The 23,273-nt window shown below is 41.6% G+C and overlaps 1 protein-coding gene across 3 annotated transcripts in view; it reads right to left on the bottom strand.

The window, feature by feature from the left end:
• Nucleotides 1–9,105: 9,105 nt before the first annotated feature.
• Nucleotides 9,106–23,273, bottom strand: part of LOC126088530 (INO80 complex subunit C) — an 87,160-nt gene continuing 72,992 nt past the window's right edge. For all 3 annotated transcript variants that reach the window (XM_049906700.1, XM_049906698.1, XM_049906699.1), the window contains one exon: nt 9,106–9,330. In XM_049906700.1, the coding sequence (XP_049762657.1) occupies nt 9,212–9,330 (119 nt within the window). In that variant the 3' untranslated portion in view covers nt 9,106–9,211. The remainder of the gene's footprint in view (nt 9,331–23,273) is intronic.

Raw genomic sequence — 23,273 nt, forward strand, 5'->3', positions numbered from 1 at the left:
GAGTAAGGTAGAACATACCTCTCCGGGGGACACCAACTTGACGAAGCACTGTCCGTGCGGATGGAGAGGCTTGCGTATCCACGTGAAGCTGAGGGCTATGCCAAAGGTAGAGGACCTACTGCCAGAAAGGCCTCAGCCAATGGATCAGACTAAGAGTGTCCCACAAGGTCCCACTTCCTCATCCACTCTTAGTCCTACCAAATTCCCTTTCCCAACCCAAGGTGTGATGCGATCCGTGTCGAGGGGCGCGTGGCACCTGGAAAGATGTGTCGCGAACGGAGCCTCAGGGGTACTGGGTGACCTCCCTGAGTAAGAAGCCTTACACCGCGTGGGGTATTTGTGGTGTGGAACGTGTAGATCCCCAAATCTCATGGGACCAATATGGACACAATTAAAGAAAATAAAAGAAAAACAAACTGAGGGGAAAACTGAGACCTCCGATACCCAAACATCGGGGTCAGGAGCGATGGAAGCAATTCCCACAACTGAATCAGGGTCTAGACCTGAGCCAGAAGTGGGAACTGTAACTGAGAAGTTGGACCAGATCAAGATTAAAGCCTTGTCTGGGGCCCAGAGGAGGAAACTATTCAGGGAACAGGGAAAAAAGAAAGGGAAAGAATGGCTTCCTAAAGACAGGTGGAGGGAATTTAAAGGACTTGAACCTGAAACCCCCAAGAAAAAACTATCTCAGGTCTTTGAGTCTTTGGTGTGACGTCATAGGCGCGTGACAGCGTGTGAGATCGCTCTCTAAGTTTTCATATATTTTTAGGTTTCAAATACATATTTCAATGGTTTTTGTGATAATATTTACTATATAAGTGACTCATTAGTGGTTTCTTCATTCACCTCCGCCTTTCTTGTGTTGTGACCGGATATTTGTGAGTGTTTCGTATTAAGCAACTTAACCTCTTACCTGTGTTTGCATTCTGCGCTGACCAGTTGCAGCTGTAGCGGCACATCGAAAGCTAAGTACTAATTAATTGTTTGTGTATAGTGGTTTATTTAGGAACTTTAGTAGTCTTCAACTGGTGTTCTTGGTGTTTTCTGGTGAAATAACTTCAGAAGAAATTTTTGGGAACTGTTTTCAGTTTCATTACTGTGTCATTAGATGTTTGATTTTCTTTCTGTGTTAGTCTTTTGTTATATTCTCATTTGCTGTTGATTAATACTGTTAATAATAATAGTTACTTCCCTTGTAGGGTAAGTTTGTGATTATTGTAGTCAGTTTTTTAACACCTTCTTATTGTACTAGCAGAACTTAAATAAAGTAGTCTTCTTGTTTCAATAACTGTAAAATTTTACCATGAGTGAGAAGTGTGGGCTTTGCCGTAGGTTCATGAGTAGTGGATTGTGGTGTGAGACTTGTTCGAAGTATTTTCACTGAGGGGAATGCAGTGGGGAAGCCAGTGGGCATTCTGGTGAGATCCTCTCCTGGAACTGCAGGTTATGTAGCAAGAATAAGTTGATAGAGGAGCAGGAGCGTAAGATCTGTGCCCTTCAGGTGCAGTTGAAAAATGCACAGGAGGAGTTAGATAGGATGAGGAGGGAGACGGGGTTTGGGGAATGGGAGCTGGCTGTTGCCAAGAGATCTGCTAGGAGAGGGAGATTTTCAGATAGTTTTACTATTGATGTTTGCAATAGATATGACCAACTGTCAGAGTCTAGTGGAGAGGAATCTCTAGTAGCTGTAGATGTAGGAAGTATGCAGCAGACCTCAGCAGTTGCAGTGGCCAGCACAGTTGCAAAGTCTAAGAGAAAGAAGGAGGTTCTGCTGTAAGGTAGTTGGTAGAGTTGTAGGCCAGCAGTTGCAGGAAGTGTTGGGGAGTGAATACCAGGTCACCAGCATTGTGAAGCCTAATGCAGGATTGGCTCAGGTGACTGTTAACATAGGGGGGTTATGTAGGGATTTTACTAAAGAGGATGAGGTAGTGATTGTGGATGGGGCTGGTAATAGTATTGATAGGGATGGGGAGTATGACATAGATGGTGAGCTGTAAAAGATAGCCACTCAGACTGGCAACATGAATGTGCATTCCGTGGAACTGTTTCAGTGTCACGATCGGCCTCATCTTAAAAAAGCCGTCAAGCGTAATAACATGAGACTTAGGGGATAAGACTAGAGGGATAAGAATATCCTGTAGAACAAAGTGGCAATTATATCAAAACGTTAGAAACAGTCAAAATCTAAATGCAGCAGCCCATTACAAACAGTACTGTAAGGTGCTTAAAAAAGTTATTAGGAAGGCAAAAAGTATGTGGTATGCAGATAGAACAGCTAAGTCTCAGGATAAAATTAAAACCATATGGTCAGTCGTAAAGGTAGTGGCTGGTCTGCAGAGACAGGTTGAGGATATAGAATCAGTGTGTAGTGGGAATGTCCGTGTTACTGATAAGTCGCATATTTGTACAGTATTTAATATCACTTTATGAATGTAGTAAGTGAACTAAATAGAAACCTAGTCCCAACAGGGAATCATATAGCGCTCGTAGAAAAAAGTGTTCCGAGACTGTTACCTGAAATGCTCCTCCATGATACTGACAAGAGGGAGATTGAGTTAATAATTAAATCACTAAAGACTAAGAAGTCTCATAGATATGACGGGGTATCTAGCAGAATACTGAAGTATTGTTCTATGTATGTTAGCCCAGTACTTAGCCACATCTGTAACTTTTCCTTCAGGAGTGGTCGGTTTCTTGACTGATTAAAGTACTCGGTAGTGAAGCCACTTTATAAAAAGGGAGACAGGGATAATGTCGACAATTATAGACCTATTTCAATGCCATCGGTGTTTGCTAAAGTTATCAAGAAGGTTGTATATACGAGGTTACTGGAGCATTTAAATTCACATAATTTGCTGTCAAATGTACAGTTTGGTTTTAGAAATGGTTTAACAACTGAAAATGCTATATTCTCTTTTCTCTGTGAGGTTTTGGATGGATTAAATAAAAGGTTGCGAACGCTAGATGTTTTCTTTGATTTAACGAAGGCTTTTGACTGTGTTGACCACAAAATATTACTGCAGAAGTTGGACCATTATGGAGTAAGGGGAGTAGCTTACAATTGGTTCACCTCTTACTTTAAGAACAGAAAGCAGAAGGTAATTCTCCGCAGTATTGAGAGTGGTAGTGATGTTCAGTCCCAATGGGGCACTGTTAAGTGGGGCGTTCCCCAAGGGTCGGTGCTGGGGCCACTGCTGTTTCTTATTTATATAAATGATATGCCTTCTAGTATTACAGGTGATTCAAAAATATTTCTGTTTGCTGATGACACCAGCTTGGTAGTGAAGGATCTTGTGTGTAATATTGAAACATTATGAAATAATGTAGTTCATGAAATAAGTTCGTGGCTTGTGGAAAATAATTTGATGCTAAATCACAGTAAGACTCAGTTTTTACAGTTTCTAACTCACAATTCAGCAAGAACTGATATTTTGATCAGACAGAATGGGCATATTATAAGCGAGACAAAACAGTTCAAGTTCCTAGGCGTTCGGATAGATAGTAAGTTGTTGTGGAAAGCCCATGTTCAGGATCTTGTTCAGAAACTAAATGCTGCTTTATTTGCCATTAGAACAGTATCTGAAATAAGTGACAGTTCAAAATGAAAAGTAGTCTACTTTGCATATTTTCATGTGCTTATGTCATATGGTATTATTTTTTGGGTAATTCTTCTGATTCAAAAAGGGTATTTTTGGCTCAAAAACAGGCTGTTCGAGCTATAAGCGGTGTAAGTTTGAGAACCTCTTGTCGACCCCTATTCAATAGTCTGGGAATTCTGACATTGCCCTCACAGTATATATTTTCTTTAATGTCATTTGTTGTTAGCAATATTAGCTTATTCCCAAGAGTTAGCAGCTTTCACTCAGTTAATACTAAGCAGAAATCAAATCTGCATGTGGAATGCACTTCCTTGACTCTTGTGCAGAAAGGAGTGCAGTATTCTGCTGCATCCATTTTCAATAAGCTACAAAAGAACTCAAAAATCTTAGCACTAGCCCAAACGCTCTTAAGTCTAAACTGAAGAGTTTCCTCATGGCTCACTCCTTCTATTCTGTCGAGGAGCTCCTGGAAGAGCTGTAAAATTAAGCAAATTCCAGTGTTACATTGTTGATTTTCTTTATTTAAACCTATGAATTGTCGCCTGAATACGTTTCTTGTATTTCATTTTATCTGTTTCTACTATCGTGTTATAATCTCATGTATTGACTCGTTCCACGACCATGGAGACTTCTCCTTAATTTGGTCCCATGGAACAATAAATAAATAAATAAATAAACTGAAGGGGATACCAGACCCCCACAACGTCAAAGACAGATAGCAAGAGGATAAGGGAGGAATCTGACTCCCTCCTCCCTGGATAAGCGACCCAGAAAAAACCGAGGCAAGAAATAGGGAAACAGACCTATAGTACTGCAGTCTTGGTTTTTAAGATGGCAGTTATCCAGGAAGGCTATCCACTGGTGGCCATCACCTCACAGCAGAAGGAATCTTTACAGTGGCCCTCTTTGACACTGGTCCAGGATACAACTTCAGGAGGGTCTTTCTAGATTGTGGTGCCCTCATTTTTGTCTGTGAGGGGGTGCACACGGAGGAATGGCTTAAGGACAAGGTGTCCATGATATCCCCGTGCCCATGGGAAGATGCGAAGCTGCTGGTCAAGATGGCAGCGGAACTTCTTAAGACTGCAAAGGTACCAATATGGGTACCAAAGATCCTTAACGATGTCTCTCCTAAGACTCTGTTTGAGAAAATAGGGGCTCAGAACCCAAAAGTCTTAACAGAAGGCTGGAGAGTGATCAGCCAGAAGGTTGTATTGGAAGGACGAATCCTGGTGGTCAAGGTTGGAGAGAAGTCCCTGAAGGCGATGCGAGAGAAGGACCTGAAATTGTTTCTAGGGCTCTTGCAAGTCTCTGTCAGTGTTCTCAAAGACCTCAAAGGCAATGACGGCAGCAAGAAGTAGACTGGAGGTGCCGCAGATTAATCTGCAGCACAGTAAACGGGCCTCTGCTGCCTTGAGCCGCTGCCTGGGGAGGCAGGAAGTGGATGTGGCCCTGACACAAGAACCCTACTTATATACAGAGGGCATATCGGGCCTCAGTGGCACTGGAGGTAAGCTGATTTATGCTAGAAATCTAAGAAACTCCAGAACATGCACCTATGTAAGAAATGGAATTTATTTCATGCCAATGATGGATTTCAGCTCCAGAAACCCAGTGATCATTGAAATGCAGCAATGTGAGGAAGGTACCACGAGGGAAATTATTTTGGCCTCAGCATACCTCCCTTACGAAGACAGCTTTCCTCCTCCTTTGAAGGTGAGATTGGTAGAGGCTTGCCATCGACAAGGTGACCCCAACTGCTGGTGGGATGCAATGCCAATACCCAGAACCTAGTGTGGGGCAACAAGGACACAAACAGCAGAGGTGAGTACCTTCTTGAATTTCTTTTAGCTAACAACTTGGAGGTCCTGAATAGGGGCAATGAACCTACATTCAGGAATAACAGAAGGGAAGAAGTAACTGACATAACTTTTGGTTCAATGATGGTGGGCAGCTATGCCAAATAATGGCATGTGTTTTTAGTGCCATCCTCATCAGACCACATGTACATTACATTCAAGGTAGAAATGGGAATCAGACAGACCATGACCTATAGGAATCCCAGGAAAACAGACTGGGAGACATGTAAGAGGGACCTTGACTTAGGCTATCGGAAATTAAAACTTCGATAAGGAATCCAGTAGAGTTTGAGGAAGTAGCAGAGGCTGTTATCTCTGCCATAGTGACCTCATATCAGGACAACTGCACAATCACCAAGAAGTGCACAAATAGGAGTGTGCCTTGGTAGAATAATAACTTGGAAATTCAAAGAAAACAGGTATGAAGACTGTTTAACATTGCTAGATGTACACGACAATGGGCAAAATATTGTGAGGCCCTTGTCAACTATAATCTTGCAATCAGACAAGCAAAGAAGACATCCTGGAAGGCATTCTGTGAGAAAGTGGAGAGCACGGCTGCTCAAGCCAGACTTCACAGAATCCTCACTAGAGTACCATTCAATCTAGGGGGTACGATGACGAAGGAGGATGGGGGATATACAAAGACAGCACATGAGACACTGGAACTGTTCTTCAAAATTCACTTTCCTCAATATGCTCTGCCGGACAACACAGACCACAATGTGATCCCAGAGAGAAAATGGTTCTCGGGCACTCGAAGAGAGGACTGGGAATCGGCCAAGGAGTGTGTGGACTTTAATAAAATCCATCCCAACTGTTCAAGTCACCTTGCCAGATGGAATTTTTCCAGCTCTACTGCAACAGACAGGAGAGAATCTCATAAGAATTCTATGCATGTTATTCGGGGTTAGCCTAGCAGTAGGAATCATTCCCAATGCTTGGAGGGCAGTGAAGGTTGTCTTCATTCCAAAGCCAGGGAGAATTGATCATACCAAGACCAAGGATATGAGACCAATCTGTCTGTCCTCCTTCATTCTCAAAACATTGGAAAAACTGGTTAATGTAATTAGGGCCCCTCTACATTAAAACCAACAAGCTTATCGACCAGGTAAATCACGTGAGACAGCTCTCCAACAACTCATTGGGAAGGTGGAGAAAGCACTTCACTTCCAAGAAACAGCCCTCTGCATCTTCCTGGATATCGGGGGGCCTTCAATAACACAACCTTCGATTCCATGGTAAGGGCAGCAGAGGTGCACGACCTAGGGACCACAATATGTAGGTGGACCAGGGCCATGCTTACTGGAAGGAAGGTAGAGGCTACCATGATGAATGAAAAGATGGTAATTAACACCACTAGAGGCTGCCCACAAGGGGGTGGTTCTGTCCCCTTTATTGTGGAATCTAGTGGTGAACGAACTCATTGATGAACTAAATTCCTGACAATGCTTCTGCCAAAAATACGCAGATGACCTTGTAATAGTAATACTTGGCAAATTTATTGACACAGTTAGAAATATGGCACAAGGAGGATTGGACATTGTGGAAAATTGGTGCATTAAACAGGATCTGACAGTTAATCCTAAGAAGACTGTTGTGGTGCCATTTACGAAGAGGCATATCCAACACCCAAGTTGGAATCTAAAGCTCTTCAATGAAACTCTACCTGTGAAGGGGATAGTGAAATATCTAGGGGTAACCTTAGATAAGAAACTAATGTAGACCTCTCAAATTAAGAGTATTTTCTCCAAGGCAAAAAGTACTCTAGTAAGTACCAGAAGGGCTTTTGGTAAAAACTGGGGCCCAAGACCCAGAGGTACACACCGGATATACACCACAGTGGTTAGACCTAGGATTTCCTATGGGGCTATAGTGTGGTGGAAGAAGGCAGAACAGCAGGTTGCAGCTAAGGAGCTTGCTAAAGTGCAGAGACTGGCCTGCTTAGACATAACAGGTGGAATTAGTAACACACCAACCACTGGTATGGAAGCCATGCTGGACATGCCTCCACTACACCTTTGGGTCAAGATAGAGGCAGCAGCTGGGGCATACAGACTTAAAACTGGCAAAAACTGGATCTCACCAAGATATCTAGAGTCACACACTAACATAGTGAGTGAGGTAAACATAGGAATGGCTGGGGAAATGCCTGCCGACTATATAATAACTCCCAACTGCTTCAACAAGCCTTACAATATGCTAATTGGAAGCAGGGAGCAGTAGGAAAAAACAGTTAGACACTGTACAGAGGACATTGTTTGGTTCACTGATGGGTCGAAATCAGACCAAGTCGTTGGGGCCCGTAACATCTCCATCTATTCAGACAGCCAGGCAACCCTGAAATCACTGGCAGCTCCTGCAACAAGATCTAAGAATGTTGCAGATTGCCACAGGGTTCTGGTGGAGCTAGGGGGGAAGCAATAGGGTAAACCTAGTGCGGGTCCCTGGCCACTCAGGGATCTGTGGCAATGAACAAGCTGACAGATTGGCCAGAATGGGGGCAATGACTCCATTTATTGGACCCTTCCGACAATCACCAAGGCTATGATCAAACTAGAACTACGGAACTGGCTCAGGAAACTGCATGTAGAATATTGGACCGACGTCCCTAAACAAGAACATGGTAAGGTAATGACGCCCAAACCATGTTTTAAAAGATCTCTAACCCTGGAATTGAACAGGAAAGAGATCAGACTCATGACTGGACTGATGACCAGCTATAGGAATTTCAAAAAACACCTACACACAATGGGTATAATGGAAGAAGACCCTAAATGTAGGATATGTGATGAGGGTGAAGAAACTGCATCACACCTAATCTTTGAATGCATAGCATTTGAGAGCAAAAGATACCGAATCTTCGGGACAACTAGACCTGAAGAAATTGTGTCTAACAAAAAACTGGTAAAGGGACTCCTTGCACTATTTAAGGGCGTTGGTTGGCTTTACTAGATATACAGGGAGCGATACCACACAATAAACTCGGTTTCAGTGTGGGCGGTGGCAGGTTAGACCTAAGCTGTTTTAGATTCCCTGTCAAAATCAAATCAAATCAAATCAAAAGGGAGAATGTATGCTCTAGAGTAGCTTCCACCAAGTTAAACACTAAAATGGAGGAGCAGTGAGACTCCAAGGAGAACAAGTTCTTCCACAGCACCTGCGGAAGAGGGCACAAAAGAGTACAGGAGCTGAAAGAAGGCTGAGATGGAATCCCAGATGTAACCACAGATGAAAGCCACTCAATAGACGTGCCCAGCTGGTCACAGCTGTGAAGGTAGAGAAGTGTGGGGAGGAATGTGAAGAATTGCTGAAATGCTGCTTCAGCATTGCATTATATCTATGACTTGTTAATGATATGTTATGTAATCTCTGTGATATAGATTGCCTGTGTTTGATGTTTAAAATTCATTCTCCAATTGTTCCCCAACCAAGTCTATTTTCTCTAATGAATGTCCACACTATCTCCAGAATTCCACAGTCTGAAGAAAATTGTCTGCTCCAGTTGTTACTCTTCAGTATAAGCTAAGGTTCCTCTTGGACACAAATATTACTAGTATGCATCCCAGCTTTCACTAACAATACGCGTATTGATATTAAATGATATATTCTGACATTAAAAAGGGAAACAGAAAAGAAACACTAACCAGTTTTTCAGATTTTAATATAAAAATAATACATTTTTAAAAGAAAACTTGATTAAACTAGAGCTTTTATTTCGATGCTTAAGTCCAATGTTTCTATCCCATTGGATTATTTGCTCTGCGTAATGAAAGGTATCCTGCTGTTATGTCCATTGGTAAACTGCGTATAGTTGAAAACTCTTCTGCATTGGCATACAGCAACTTTGTCTGTGGGTCTTTGTATTTTGCCTGCAAAACAAAAAAGAATGTTAAAAAAACGTAAATGTGCTTGTTCTTTTTTAAATGTGTGATAGTGCTTGGATCATAAAATGTTCATGTGATACAAGGAATAAAGAAATCTCAGCAGTGGTTTAAAAGAAGAATTAAATACTAAGACACATAAAACCTACATCCTCTGCTTAATAATTTGCCAGTTTGTGTGTGGAATTTTGCAGTGAGACGGAAATAAACATTCACATTGAGTATAACAAATGCAAAAAGTTATTTCGGGTGTTTACTCACAGTGTTATTAGCCCCTAGGGAAGAGTAATCAAAACAAATCTATGTTACAGCATACACAAAAGTATGTATAGTAAACTGACACTGAGTGCAAACTGGTATGTAACTGCCCATGCGAATCCCCACGCAAATCCAGTAAATTTGTTTATATTTCCGTCAATGCAGGAAAGAAAATTACTGCAATATTTTGTGAACTTTTGAGAATGTAACAAGATAACTGTACTTCCACAAACTAAAGATAAATGTGATCAAGATAGTATTAATAAAATAAATAATTTTCATTAATAATAGTTTTTTCCTCCAATGAAAACAGTACCAAGAGCAGTTAAAAATGAATTACATGAGTAAATGCATATTAAGTCTGAAAGTTCACAGTTAATTTTTGGATATTTTTTCCACTGTGTTCCTCGACATTAAGGAAAATATTATGGAAGTAGAAAACACACACATTTTCACATAAACACAGGACTGCGTGTGTGAGTTGTCTTTTTGTGAATTTGTTTGTGTTTTCCACTTCAGAAGGAGGCCTTTTGGCCCAGAAGCTAAAATGTATAGCAGTCTTTTCATTGTGCTGGTCTGTGACTCAACATCTCTATATTGTGAGCAGCAATCTATCGTTTACATAATATTGTCGTTATTCATTTCTGGACTTTCCACTGCAATGAAGAAACAATTTCATATCATGACACTCTTTTATACAATGTATATTCTCACCATAAGAAAAAGAGATGAGAACAGACTAATATAACACTTTGGCAGTAAGAGCCGCTATACTGCTATCAAAAGAAAATTGAAATACTGATTAATGTTGAATATAATATCTTTTCTAACTTATAACAAGCTAAGATGATTAAAATAATGGAAAACCATATAGAAACACATTATCTATGCAATGAGCTAAAGGTGAGGCAAAAAGGAAAACTTTTGAATCTTTCACTTGGATCAGATTATCTACATCTACATACATATTCTGCAAGCCACTTTACAGCTCAAGGCAAGGCGTTCTCTGCACCATTGCTAGAAATTCTCTTTTGTCCAGTAAACATATACAATGCTGACAGGTCGCTAACAACATATCTTGGGTGTTACATAGTTATGTTGTATTGAATCCAAACTCTCTATTATGTGTTTTGAGCATGGCCCATTATCAGACAATCCATTAAAAATAATAGCATTGTGAGCACAAAAATACTTTATGACCAAAACAGTAAAGCAAAACAAGTGATAGACAAATTCACAGAATTCACACCAGTGTACATAATAAGAAGGTTGCATAAGCACCGACATATAGTGCAAAAGATTTCACAGAGAAACAGTCAAGTGCAATGGTTGAATATGAAAACTAAAGTGAACAAATCATGCTGACCAGAGTGAAGTAAACTAAAAGCCCACCAGATGGCAGGCCAAACTTAGCATTCCAAACAATGTCAACTACAAAAGAAATTACAGAATGTAACAAAAAATCTACAGTTAGCCGTGTGTAACAACAAATATCATCAAAAATCACAGTATTATTGGGAACAACCCATATTGTACAGTAAAATACTTTAAAATACATATTTATTAAATGGCAATAATAGATAATTTCAGTAGTTTATACAGACTACATAATTTAACCTTGATTGAAGGATACAAGGTATGGAGGGAAGAGGATATTTCACAAAAATTTTTATTTTTCTGCAAGTACAGGAATTCAAAACTAAAGTCACATAAAAAACCATAGGAATAAATCATAAAACCATTCATACAAAAGCTGCTACACAACAGCGTCTCGCACTCATTTTTAAGACTGAAAAACCAAAATATATTCCACACAATAACTGAAACTCAGTGGGACATCCTTGCTCATAAAATCAGTGTGAACACAAATTACGAGGACACCAATTAAAAATTATGAGCAAACTATCAAATCTTTACTAAAAAAAACACCAAAAACTGTCACAGGAGGAGTACGCTGCGCTCAAAGTGGCGATACCTAGACAAAATTTATATTTGTATATATAATATGGACTTTCATCAGTTTCAATTAGTGTGTGAAATATATTTTTGTTTCCATTCTTAAAAATGAGTGAGAAGACTGCTTCTATGCTGTCCTGGGTGGAGCATACTGTTGTGTAGCAGCTTTTTTATGAACGGTTTTATGATTTACTCCTATGGTTTTATTATATGACTTTAATTTCGAATTCCTGTACTTGCAGAGAAATAAAATTTTTTGTAAAATATCCTCTTCCCTCCATACCTTGTATCCTTCAATCAAGGTTGAATCATGTAGTCTGTATAAACCAATGAAATGATTTGTTATTGCCATTTAATAAATATGTATTTTAAGGAATTTTACTGTACAATATGGGTTGTTCCCATTAATACTGTGATGTTTGTTGTTACACATGGCTAACTATAGCCTTTTTGTTACATTCTGTAATTTCTTTTGTAGTTGACATTGTTTGGAATGCTAAGTTCGACCTGCTGTCTGGTAGGCTTTTAGTTTGCTTCACTCTGGTCAGCATGATTTGTTCACTTTTGTTTTCATATTCAACCATTACACTTGACTATTTCTCTGTGAAATCTTGTGCACTATATGTTAGTGCTTATGCAACTTCCTTATTATGTACACTGGCGTGTATTCTGTAAATTTGTCTGTCACTTGGTTTGTCTTACTGTGTTGGTCATAAAGTATTTTTTTGTGTTCATGATGTTTGCATTTTGTAACAGATTGTCTGATAATGGGCCACGCTCAAAACACGTAATAGAGACTTTGGATTCAATACAACATTTCTGTGGAACCCCCCCCCCCCCCCCCCCAAGATCTGTTATTAGTGACCAATCAGCATACATGTTTATTGGGTTAATCATAATGGCCACATACATCATGCATGACTTCAAGTTACAATTGCAATTCCGTTTTACATTCCACTCATAAATGTAGCAAGGCGGAAAAAAGACTCCTTCGTGGCTTTATATGAACCTTAATCTCCTTATTGTGTTCTGAAGTGTAATGAACACTGGAGGCATTAGAACTGTTCTGCAGTCTGTTGAAAATGCTAGTTTGCTAAACTTCCTCTTCCACAAAATCACCATCATCTCCTATCCTAAGTTTCTCATCTCCACCCACGAAGGAACATTTTGGTAGCCTCTCAAACCGATAGAATTGGGTCGTAACAAATCTAGAAACACACCTCAAAGTTGCTTTAACATCTTTCTTAAATCAAATCTGTTTGGGATCCCAAACAGTAGCGTTCAGAAATTGGTTGCATAAGTGCTGTGTAGGCAGTTTCCTGTGTAAGCACACTATATTTTACAAAAACTCTTTCAATAAACTGTAACTGTCCATTCACCTTTTATCTAAAACTGGCATTTTGAGTTCATTTCATTTCATGTTTTTCTTAATGTGGCAACAAATATTTAATCAACGTGACTGAGTGAAGCAGCATATCACTAATCCTAATGTTTCTGAACATTACATGATTGTTTCTCTTGTCCAACAGTATTAACTAACTTGCGTTTAGTGCAAGCTACCTTTGCTGCACATTCTATGTGACAGATTAAATTTACATGGGTAATAGTAGTAGTCCATCTTCATTTCCCAGGGGCACTCTTAACATTAACTTTGTCTCTGATAAGCACTCACTGTCTAGGACAATGTAATGGGTCCTATTAATCAAAATGTCATCAAACAAGCCACATATTTGAGAGACCACCCTATATGCCTAGACCTTTGTCAACAGTCAGTCAACAGAGTGCTTTCCGGAAATGTGCACAGAATCCGCCTGTTGGCTTTCATCCAATGTTCACAGAAAATCATGTGTGGAAAGCTTGGGGAGGGGGAGGGGGGTGTTCCCATGGCTGTACAACTGATCTCTTTGTATGTCTGGCCTCAAATGTCAAGTAATTGATGGAAAGAATAAAGTTGCAAAAGGTGGGCAAGAATGATGTCATAGGTTTGGAATCAGGTGTACATTGACTGAGAAAATGTTCAGCAGCAGGCACACCACATGCATGCATGGGTGCTGTTGGTATAGAGGGAGATGGCATCAGTGGTGACAAGCAAGGTGTGTGGTAGGAGTGGGGCAGGCAAAATTTCAGACAATGTAGGAAATGGTTGGTATCTTTGATATAGGAGGAAAGTCTTTGTACTATAGGTGGCAGGTGTTGATCAACTAAGGCAGGTATAGGTTCGGCAGGTGCGTTGAAGCCAGCAACTAAATAATGCCCAGGATGACTAGGTTTGTGGATTTTAGGTTGAAGATAAATGGTGGGGGGGGGGGGGGGGGGGGGTGGTTTGGGTGGGGCGAGAAGGTCTATGAACTGAGGTGTAAGTCCTTGTGAGGGGTAGAGGTTCTTATGAGGGACTGCAGTTTAGTTTGACTCACAGGATTGGGATCTTGATGGCAAATGCTGTATGTAGAGGTGTCAGACAGCTGGCATAGACCTTCACTAACATACTACTGTTGGTCAAGTACCATAGTGGTAGATCCTTTGTCTGCTGAGAATATAGGGCCTGGAGTTCTACAGAGGTCAGGTTAGGGTCATGTTGTTCGGACCCAAGAAAGGTTTGAGCAGTCAATGCCCACCCCATTCCAAACAAATAACATCCTTCTTAATCACCTTAATCAACTTTATAATTTCCAACAACTACTTCACATTTTAGGGGCAGACATACAAACAGATCAGGTGTATGGCTGTGGGAACCAGGATGGCTCCTTCCTATGCCAACCTTTTCATAGGTCGCTTGGAGGGGGCTTTCCTGGGATCCATAAGCCTTATGCCCCTGGTTTGATTTAGGTACACTTATGACAGCTTTGTCATATGGACTCATGGTGTGGCTGACCTGCTGAAATTCTTGGAATCTCTAAAACCCTTCTTCCAATTAAACTCCACAATGTCCTATTCCGAATACCATGCCACTTTCCTTGATGTTGATCTCATCCTCACTGAAGGCCAGCTGCATACTTCTGTCCACATTAAACCTACTAACATACAACAGTACATACATTCTGACTGTTGCCATCCTTTCCATGTCAAACATTCCCTCCCATACAGCCTTGGCATTCGAGACAAACAGATTTGTTTGGATGCAGACTCTTTACAGCAATACACCACTACTCTCACCTCAGCCTTCACTGGACGTGATTATTCGAACAGCCTAGTTCACAAGCTGGATTCCTAGGCCATGACATCCAATCCTGGTACTGCTTATCTCCCCCCCCCCCCCCCAAAAAAAAAAGCTTCAGAGCACATCACTTCTCACTCAGTATTATTCTGGTCTTGAATGTATTAATCAGCTTCTTCGACAAGGCCATGACTTCCTAAAATCATGCCCTGAAATGAGATCCATTCTGTCTGAGATTTTGCCGACTGCACCTAGAATAGCTTTTCAGCACCTTCTCAATCTCCACAACATTGTTGTCAGACCCTATGCTCCTTCTGCACCCATCTCCCTACCATATGACTCATACCCCTGTGACTAACCCCACTGAAAGTCTTGTCCTATGCACCCTCCTACCACCATGTACTCCAGCCCTGTAACTGGCAAAACATATACTATCAAAAGGAGAGCAACCTATGAAATGACCCATGTCATATACCAGCCGTTATGAAACACTGTTCGGCCTTTTACATCAGCCTGACTACAAACCAGTTATCAGTCAGGATGAATGGGCATAGGCAGAGGGTGTATACCAACAACACACAATAACCTGTTGCAGAGCATGCTCTACAATACGACAGTCATGACCTCAGTGCCAGTTTCACCATACACGCCATCTGGATTCTTCCCCCAGACACCAATTTCTCAGAAATCTGTAGGTAGGAAACAATGCTACATCATGTCCTTGGTTCTCACCACCCGCTTGGCCTTAATTTATGTTAATTCCTTCTGTCTCAAAATTTCTTCACAATAAATACTCCTTCCTTCATTCCATTTCAGTTTTCTACTACTTTCATTTTCTAACCTGTCTATTTTTCCCTGTCCCCCCTCCCACCGCTGTTACATACAACGCACTTAGATTTTCCCTCTTATTCACTCGCGCATGATGATTTAGTAGTAATCTCTGTCTTCTGTATTACCCTGTCTTCCATCTTTAAGCTCTCAGGTTTTCAAATCTCATCCAGTGCAATTCCCAACAATCAGTCTTTCCTTATCATCCCGTCCGGTAAGTCTCTCCTGACTGGGGTTCTGGGTGACTTTTCTGAACTGTACCCCTTTCCCTAAACCTCTACAGTCCTCCTTCACCCTTCTTCCTTCTCCTTCGACTCTTTTGCCAGAAGAAGAAGCCACTGGCTCTGACAGCTTGTAAAAGTTAAACCTTTTTGTGTCTGTGTTCTCCAGCCACAATGATGTCCCTATCTTTTTTTAAAAAAAACTTGGGTAGATTCTGTAAATTAGTAGTAGTTTAAGTACTTAAGATTATGCAAAATGTGTCTCAATTATATGATTTTCTTTAAGAAATACTGTAAATTATCACACTATGCAACTGTTCTTGGAATATCTCTTGTGCATTAAATAAATGATTAAATTTGTACATAATGAGATAATAACTTTATGCTTCAGTGAATCAGGTGTCTGGATGACTAACCTGGCAAAGTTCCTCTTGTAACACCCCCTTATCTGCCCAAATATGTATTCTACATTCATAAGATGCCACAGCTAAATTATTTGTAACATCAATCACTCGAATTTTGAGAACTCATCATCAATTAATTATTAACAGAAGCACTATTGTACAACTTGACTTGTTTTTTATTACTACATTTTTGTCGTACAATGCCATATCATGAGCATTTAAACAAATGTTAAAGAGCAACATATTGTATTGTATTGTATTGCACTGTATGGAACTGGGGACCTAGAAACGATGGTGAGGCTTCGTGCGTGCCGTAGCCTTCAGTGGTACACAACCCCACAACAGGCTACAGCAGAACACTCACCTCACTGTCACTCCACACTGAACCCAGGGCTATAGTGTGGTTTTGCCCCCAGTGGACTCCCAGGGAACGTCTCACACCATACGAGTGTAACCCCAATGTTTGCGTGGTAGAGTAATTATGGTGTACGCATATGTGGAGAAAGTGTTTGAGCAGCAATTGACAACGCAGTGTAACTGAGGGAGAATAAGGGAAACCAGCCCGCATTCACCGAAGCAGATGGAAAACTGCCTTAAAAGCCATCCACAGGCTGGCCGGCACACTGGACCTCGGCACTAATCCACCGGGTGAATTCGTGCTGGGGACCAGCATGCCTTCCTGCCCGGAAAGCAATGCATTAGACTGCACGGCTAACCGGGTGGCCACAAGAGCGAAACTTGTATAGAAATATAGAGTGCATGCTCAAGAGAAGGCACGATAATGGTTCATGAAATGCTGTCACTATGCTACAGTACAGGGTGTCAAATTTGAATACTACCCACTTCCTCCAGCTTAGGCAAATGGAGCAAATCAGTTGGTTCTTTCTGCATTAGATATGGTCTATGGTGTGCTTTAAGGGGTTATGGAAGCACCAATTAGTTCACTGGCAGTTCCTGAGAAAACCTGAAAAAAGTGTTTTTCACCATTTTCTCATGGTCAGCAGCAGATATCTAAATAACTAACAGCAGCAAATTCCTCAAACTTTAACAGTGTATTGTCTATAGACATTTACCTCAAAATGCTATATTCTTGTTTTCAAAAATTTTTATAAGTTATCGAGAAACATCCCAAAAACTTGATTTTTAGGTACTAAAACTGAGCTGCTGATTCCAAGACTGCTAAGCATAGCAAATTGCCTTAATTTTTATAATCTATTCCTTTGCCTTAATTTTTAAGGTTCCAAGTTACCCAATTGTCCACATAAAATAGGCACATAAAATTGGGGGTGAGGGAAAAATATTGTTTATCAAGTGAGGTAGTGTGGAGAAATATGCTTGAAGTTTCTCTATTATCATCAGAAGGGTTCTGGGAATCTCATGTTGTAGTACAGAAGCACGTGGGAAATTTTTGTGCACATAAAATCCAATACGAAGAATAAAATTAGTTTTGTGTCATTTAAATTTCACATAAGTAAACTTCAAAATTACTGACCCATAAAGTCTTTTAATATGAAGGACATGCCCTGCTGTGGCAATGAAAAGAAGGGGACCCATGGAAAAATGCTCCGGAACACCAAAAGGTGAATCTGCTCCTGTTTGAAAGACTCTGACTGGAAAGTGGGGGGGGGGAGGGGGGGGGGGTACCAGTTGCCTCGTTCTACCTTCCACAGTACCTTTAAAAATTTTCCCAAAAATTTTGGCATGTAAACATAGTTGCGCTTTTTTATGCTGAGAGAAGTTAGTAGACAGTGGTTGTGTTACAGAAAGAGCAACAGAGACAATGGCTGTGTGTGAGAAAGAGAGGGCCACAATGACAACGGAAAATAGTTCACAGTTACAGAATGGTGTTAGGAAAAGAGTGAAGAAGACAGTGCCAGAGAGGAATAAAGAGAAGGAAAATGTGGAAGTGAGTGAGAGCCACTGTTAATGAAAGACAGAGTCTATGACAACACAATGAGGAAGAGAGAGACAGTGACAATAAGAAGAGAGAGCAGAAGTGGGAAGGAATGAATGAAATAATAGCAGAAACAGAGAGCAAAAGGGAGACAACAACAGTGAGAGGGGACAGCAGTAGCAGGACAGAATGAAGGAGACTGTGGCAGTGAGACAGGGGACAGTGACTATTAGAGAGATACCAAGAGATAATGTCAATGAGTGGGCTGAATGAGCAATTGAGAATGGGCAAATGGGAGTGGATGGATTTGAGCAACTTACAGTAATGGACTACTGGGTGTGAGTTAGCCACAGTTAGAGGAGCTTATGGGATTCGCGTTAAAAAGAGCGTGTATATGTTCACATGCAACAATTTTCACTAGTAGCAAAAAGCAAACTCACTGAACTATATTACCTATTTCCACTTGTCCAGATATTATGCTTTTGTGGCCCTGAAACCCATTAATTGCATTCAACTAATTTGTAAGAGGTCAAAGTGTTTGAAATATGAGCATATTTGTCATTTTTGTGCTCTGACAGGAGCATTTTTTCACTGGTAATCTAGAAACTATTCGACTTGTGTAGATCAATGCCATCTTTCTGTTTCATTCTGGTGTATTACTTGAACTCTGCACTCCCCAAGAAGCCTTTTGACAAACTGGTGGTATGGTAATGTAGAAAAATTGGGGTTTAATATAGCATCACTGCCAATATGATTAACGATGGAGCACTTAGCCAGATACACCAAATGAGGACATTAAAGGCAACTGCTAACAAAAGCCAACTGTTGTGGAAGTGACAGCCGAGATTAACAAGCATGTACAGAAAAAATTGTGACAGGAAACACTTTAACAAAGCATTCATACTAGAGCAATTGTTATCAGACCTCTTAAAAACTAGGTGAATGTAACAAATGGTTTTCAGGGCCGCAAGGGTGCAATACCTGGACAAGTGGAAATAGGTAATGTAGTTCAGCGAGTATACTTTTTGCTACTACAAGAAGTGGGAAGTAATTAGTACAATCTATGTAGTTTTTCTGTCTCTGAGGCATTGTGCGGGTTCTTACTGCTCTGTATAGTTCAAACAATGGTCTCCAGCAGATTCTACAATCACACTGAAATGAAAAGTGAATGCTACAGCCTACAAAACTATGGCAGCACACCAACATATGTCGCCACCATGATCGCAATGTTCATATTCAGCACTGTATGAGAAGGCAATATGAGGGTGCCTGTTTCACTTGGCAGCACCACTGACGAATGAGTCTTCCCGGTGGCACGCCATCAGTGTGCCTCACCCTTTTGTGCATCAGCCATGCTACATGAAGGTTCAACTCGCAGACTTGGACAGCTACATGTCGTTACAGGACAACAGAGCAAGTGATCAGATTCTACCAGGACTTGTATTTTTCAGTCAATGTTTTCTCATGCTTGAGTAATTTCGGTGCTCAGCTCACTGCAGTTGTAAATAACTGTGTGTTGTTGTTGTGATTGTTAATGAAGAACTGTAGATAGTACTGGTTTTGATGATAAGGCTATCTTGTCTGCACACCTGTCCTACAAGTACACTGGATTCGGTGTTGGTTCAGTTGTCACAACAGCAACATTTAGATTTGCTTTGTCAGTTGGTTACGAATTTCCACACTCCTGCACACACCCTCCACAACTTTCCTCTGCACGCCCGTGTGCTCCCCCAGCTTTTCCACCATTCCAGGAAGTGAAGAAAGATTGGGACTCATACGTGTGCTGTATGGAGCAACATATTGCACCGTTTCAGGTAGATGACCCACTCTGCAAATGTCAAGACTTGATGTCTTGACTTGAACCCAAAACATTTCATTTGCTTTGAAAAATTGCTCTGTTATTGGACTCAGCAGCATTGTCATTTCCTAAAATATGTGACTTGCTCAGTACTCACTTTCTTAAGTAAAGCCACACCACTACTTCCTGTATGCAGTTTCACCAGCGACAACAGAAACCAGACCAGTCCTGTCAGGCGTGAGTGGCTAACCCCTGCGATTTAAGTAGCAAATGCAAATTTATCTGTGCATGACATTGTTGTCTTTTCTGCTCCTGACATGGAGGTACGTCGCCGGATTTGGCTGTCTCAGGCTATGATGGAACATTCTGAGGACATCTTGAACATCACATCAGTGTGTGAGTTTTCACAGACAAGGCATCGTTCAGCGACACCCTCATCAAGCTCACTGGGTTTGCAGTCAGACAGTGCCTCCTGCTGATGCTGGTTCCCCTCAGGTCCTGATGTTTCCATGTGCATGCCCACAATTGCTGCTCACACCAGCAGGCTCGGTGTGCAGCTTGTCATAAAGAAGGCCGTGTGGCAGCTGTTTGCCACAGCAGCCTGCACAGCCAGTCCTCCATCGTTGGCTGGAGTTTTACGGAAGTCCACAGTACACTGCCATGAGCTCGGAGTACCCAGCAATATCTGTTATGTTGCAAACTCAGCAACAACCATTCTGTTTCCAGGTCGATACAGGGCCACTGTGTGACTAGTGAACCTTGAAACCTATAATCACTTTGGTCGTCTTACTATTTCCTAAACAGATAATCATTTGGTTGGTTATGGCGAGCAGCTATTCTTGTTCCAGGCCAGTTCACAATCAATGTTGTCTATCAGCATGTCACAAGGGTTATCACATTTACAGCAGTCGACAGTGCAATGTCAGAAAACATAGTTGGTCTTGAACCATTCACAGTTTTTAGATTTCACATTCAGGATTCTGCACATCTTGTTCCTGACTGCATTCCAGTCCAGGCACTGAATGAACTCTGCTGCAAGTTCAGGTCTCCATTTCCACCTGGACTGGGTACCGCAAAGGACTATGAGGCTCACATCACCCTTTAAACCTATGGCCATTCCCAAGTTTTGTTGTGCTTGGTATACCCCTTTTACTCAGTGACAGGCTGTCAAGGAGAAATTATACAGATTTCAAGTCCTGGGCATGACTGAACCAGTCCCTTCTATACAGTGGGCTATGCCTCTAGTGGTTATTCATATGCCTGCAGGGGCACTTCGTTTATGTAGGGATTTTACATCACTATTAATGCCTAATTCATAATCAATTGCTACCCAATACCACACACTGCCAAAATTCTCGCAAAGTTTGTGGGCAGTGAGTGTTTTCCGAAAATTGATTTGGCAGAACTATACCTGCAGCTTCATCTTGATTACGCCTCTAAACAAATTATAGTCATTAACGCTCCCTTCTAGTAATACCGATATATGCGCCTGCCTTTCGGCATCGTAAGCCACCACTGCCATTTTTCAGAGATTTTTGTGACAGTTAACAAGCGGTGTACCGTGCTGTGCAAATTATCTTGATATGTCATTGTCATCGGTCCCTCAAGGCAGGAACTTCTCGCTAACCTTTGTATCCTGCAGGAGGCCTCAAGTACTGCAAAAGTCAAAGTTTTTTTCGGATGATACTGAATATCTGGATCACATTCTTTCAAAGGGTGGTGTCAAACATATGGAACGCATGGAACACCATATTTCGGAAATTTCCAACCTACCTCACCTCCACCATGGAACCTAAAGGACCTCCAGTCGTTTCTGCATAAAGTCAGTTATTATTTCAAATTCCTCCCTAGTGCAGCAGACAACATTCATCCACACAACAACTTGTGTAATAAAGGAGTTGCTTTAGTTTGTTTGGCGGGCTGCGACAGAGCATTAGCCCACAGCAAGTCATTGCTCAAGTTATCACCTAGCCTCGGCTCTTTTACGCTGGGTAAATAGCTTTTCTTTGCTACAGATGCTACCCTGTGCAGGGTTGGGACAGTCTTGACTCACAGGAATGGTGACAATTAGAACAATTAGAGACAGTCTGTCGTGTATGCTTCGAAGACCAACGTAGTTATTCTCAAATCAAGGAAGAGGTTCTGGCCACTGTGTACACAGTTCAAACGTTCCATGTCTTTCTCTAGGGCAACAAATTCAACCTCATCACCAATCATAAACTGCTTGTGCCACTTTTTGTCCCTTGTTCACACCTTCCCAATAGGACCACACAAAACTACGGTGTTGGACTTTGTTTTTGAGTGTATGTCACAATGAGATTCACTACAGATCGACAGTGCAGCTTGCAAATGCGGACACACTGTCACGCTTGTCCACAGGACTCAACTCATCCTTCGACAAAGTTGAAATGTCTGTTTTCTGATCGACGACCATTTCCAGCAAGCGGTTAATCAATTTCCAGTAATGGCCCATCACTTAGCCCAGGTCACCTGTCAGGATCCTGTGCTCCATTGTTTGGTTCAGTTTGTGTGTGATGGCTGGCCCGAGTGTTTGCCCACCAAGGTGTCTTGTCTACTCTGTAACTATTTCTTCCTCTGTCATTAGCTGACAGTCATCAACAGAATGCTTCTCCTTAGCATCAACTCCGATGACTCCAGCTTTGTTGTGCTGCAGTCCTGTGAACTCATATACTTGCTCTCCTGCACCATGGTCTCTCGGATGACCGGCATGGAGGTCCTTGCATGGCAATTTGTCTACTGGCCTGGCATTGATTCAGGAATTGAGATGGTTGTTCATGAGTACAAACAGTGCGCCTCACTGCAGGCCGCACCACCATGGAATTAATCTCCATGCCCACTCCCAGCCAGCCATGGAAGCATGCCCAAATCGACTTTGCAAGCCTCTTCTGCAATTCCCTGTGGTTGATGGTACACTGAAGAGCCAAAGAACCTCATACACCTGCCTAATATCATGTAGGGGCCCCGCAAGCACGCAGAATAGCCGCAACACGATGTGGCATGGACTACACTAATGTATGAAGCAGTGCTGGTGGGAACAGATACCATGAATCCTACAGGGCTGTCCATAAATCCGCAAGGTTATGAGGGGGTGGAGATTTCTTCTGAACAGCACGTTGCAAGGCATCCTAGATATGCTGAAGTGGAAGTGTTTAAACTCAGGAGACTGTTCCTGGAGCCACACTGTAGCAATTCTGGACATGTAGGGTGTTGCACTGTCCTGCTGGAATTGCCCAATTGGACAACAATGGACAACAATGGATGCAGGTGATCAGACAGAATGCTTACATATGTGTCACCTGTCAGAGTCGTTTCTAGGCGTATCAGGGATCCCATATAACTCCAACTGCATACAACCCACACCATTACAGAGCCTCCACCAGCTTGAACAGTCCACTGC

Source organism: Schistocerca cancellata, chromosome 6, assembly GCF_023864275.1.
Source record: "Schistocerca cancellata isolate TAMUIC-IGC-003103 chromosome 6, iqSchCanc2.1, whole genome shotgun sequence".
NCBI classification, from domain to species: Eukaryota; Metazoa; Arthropoda; class Insecta; order Orthoptera; family Acrididae; genus Schistocerca; species Schistocerca cancellata.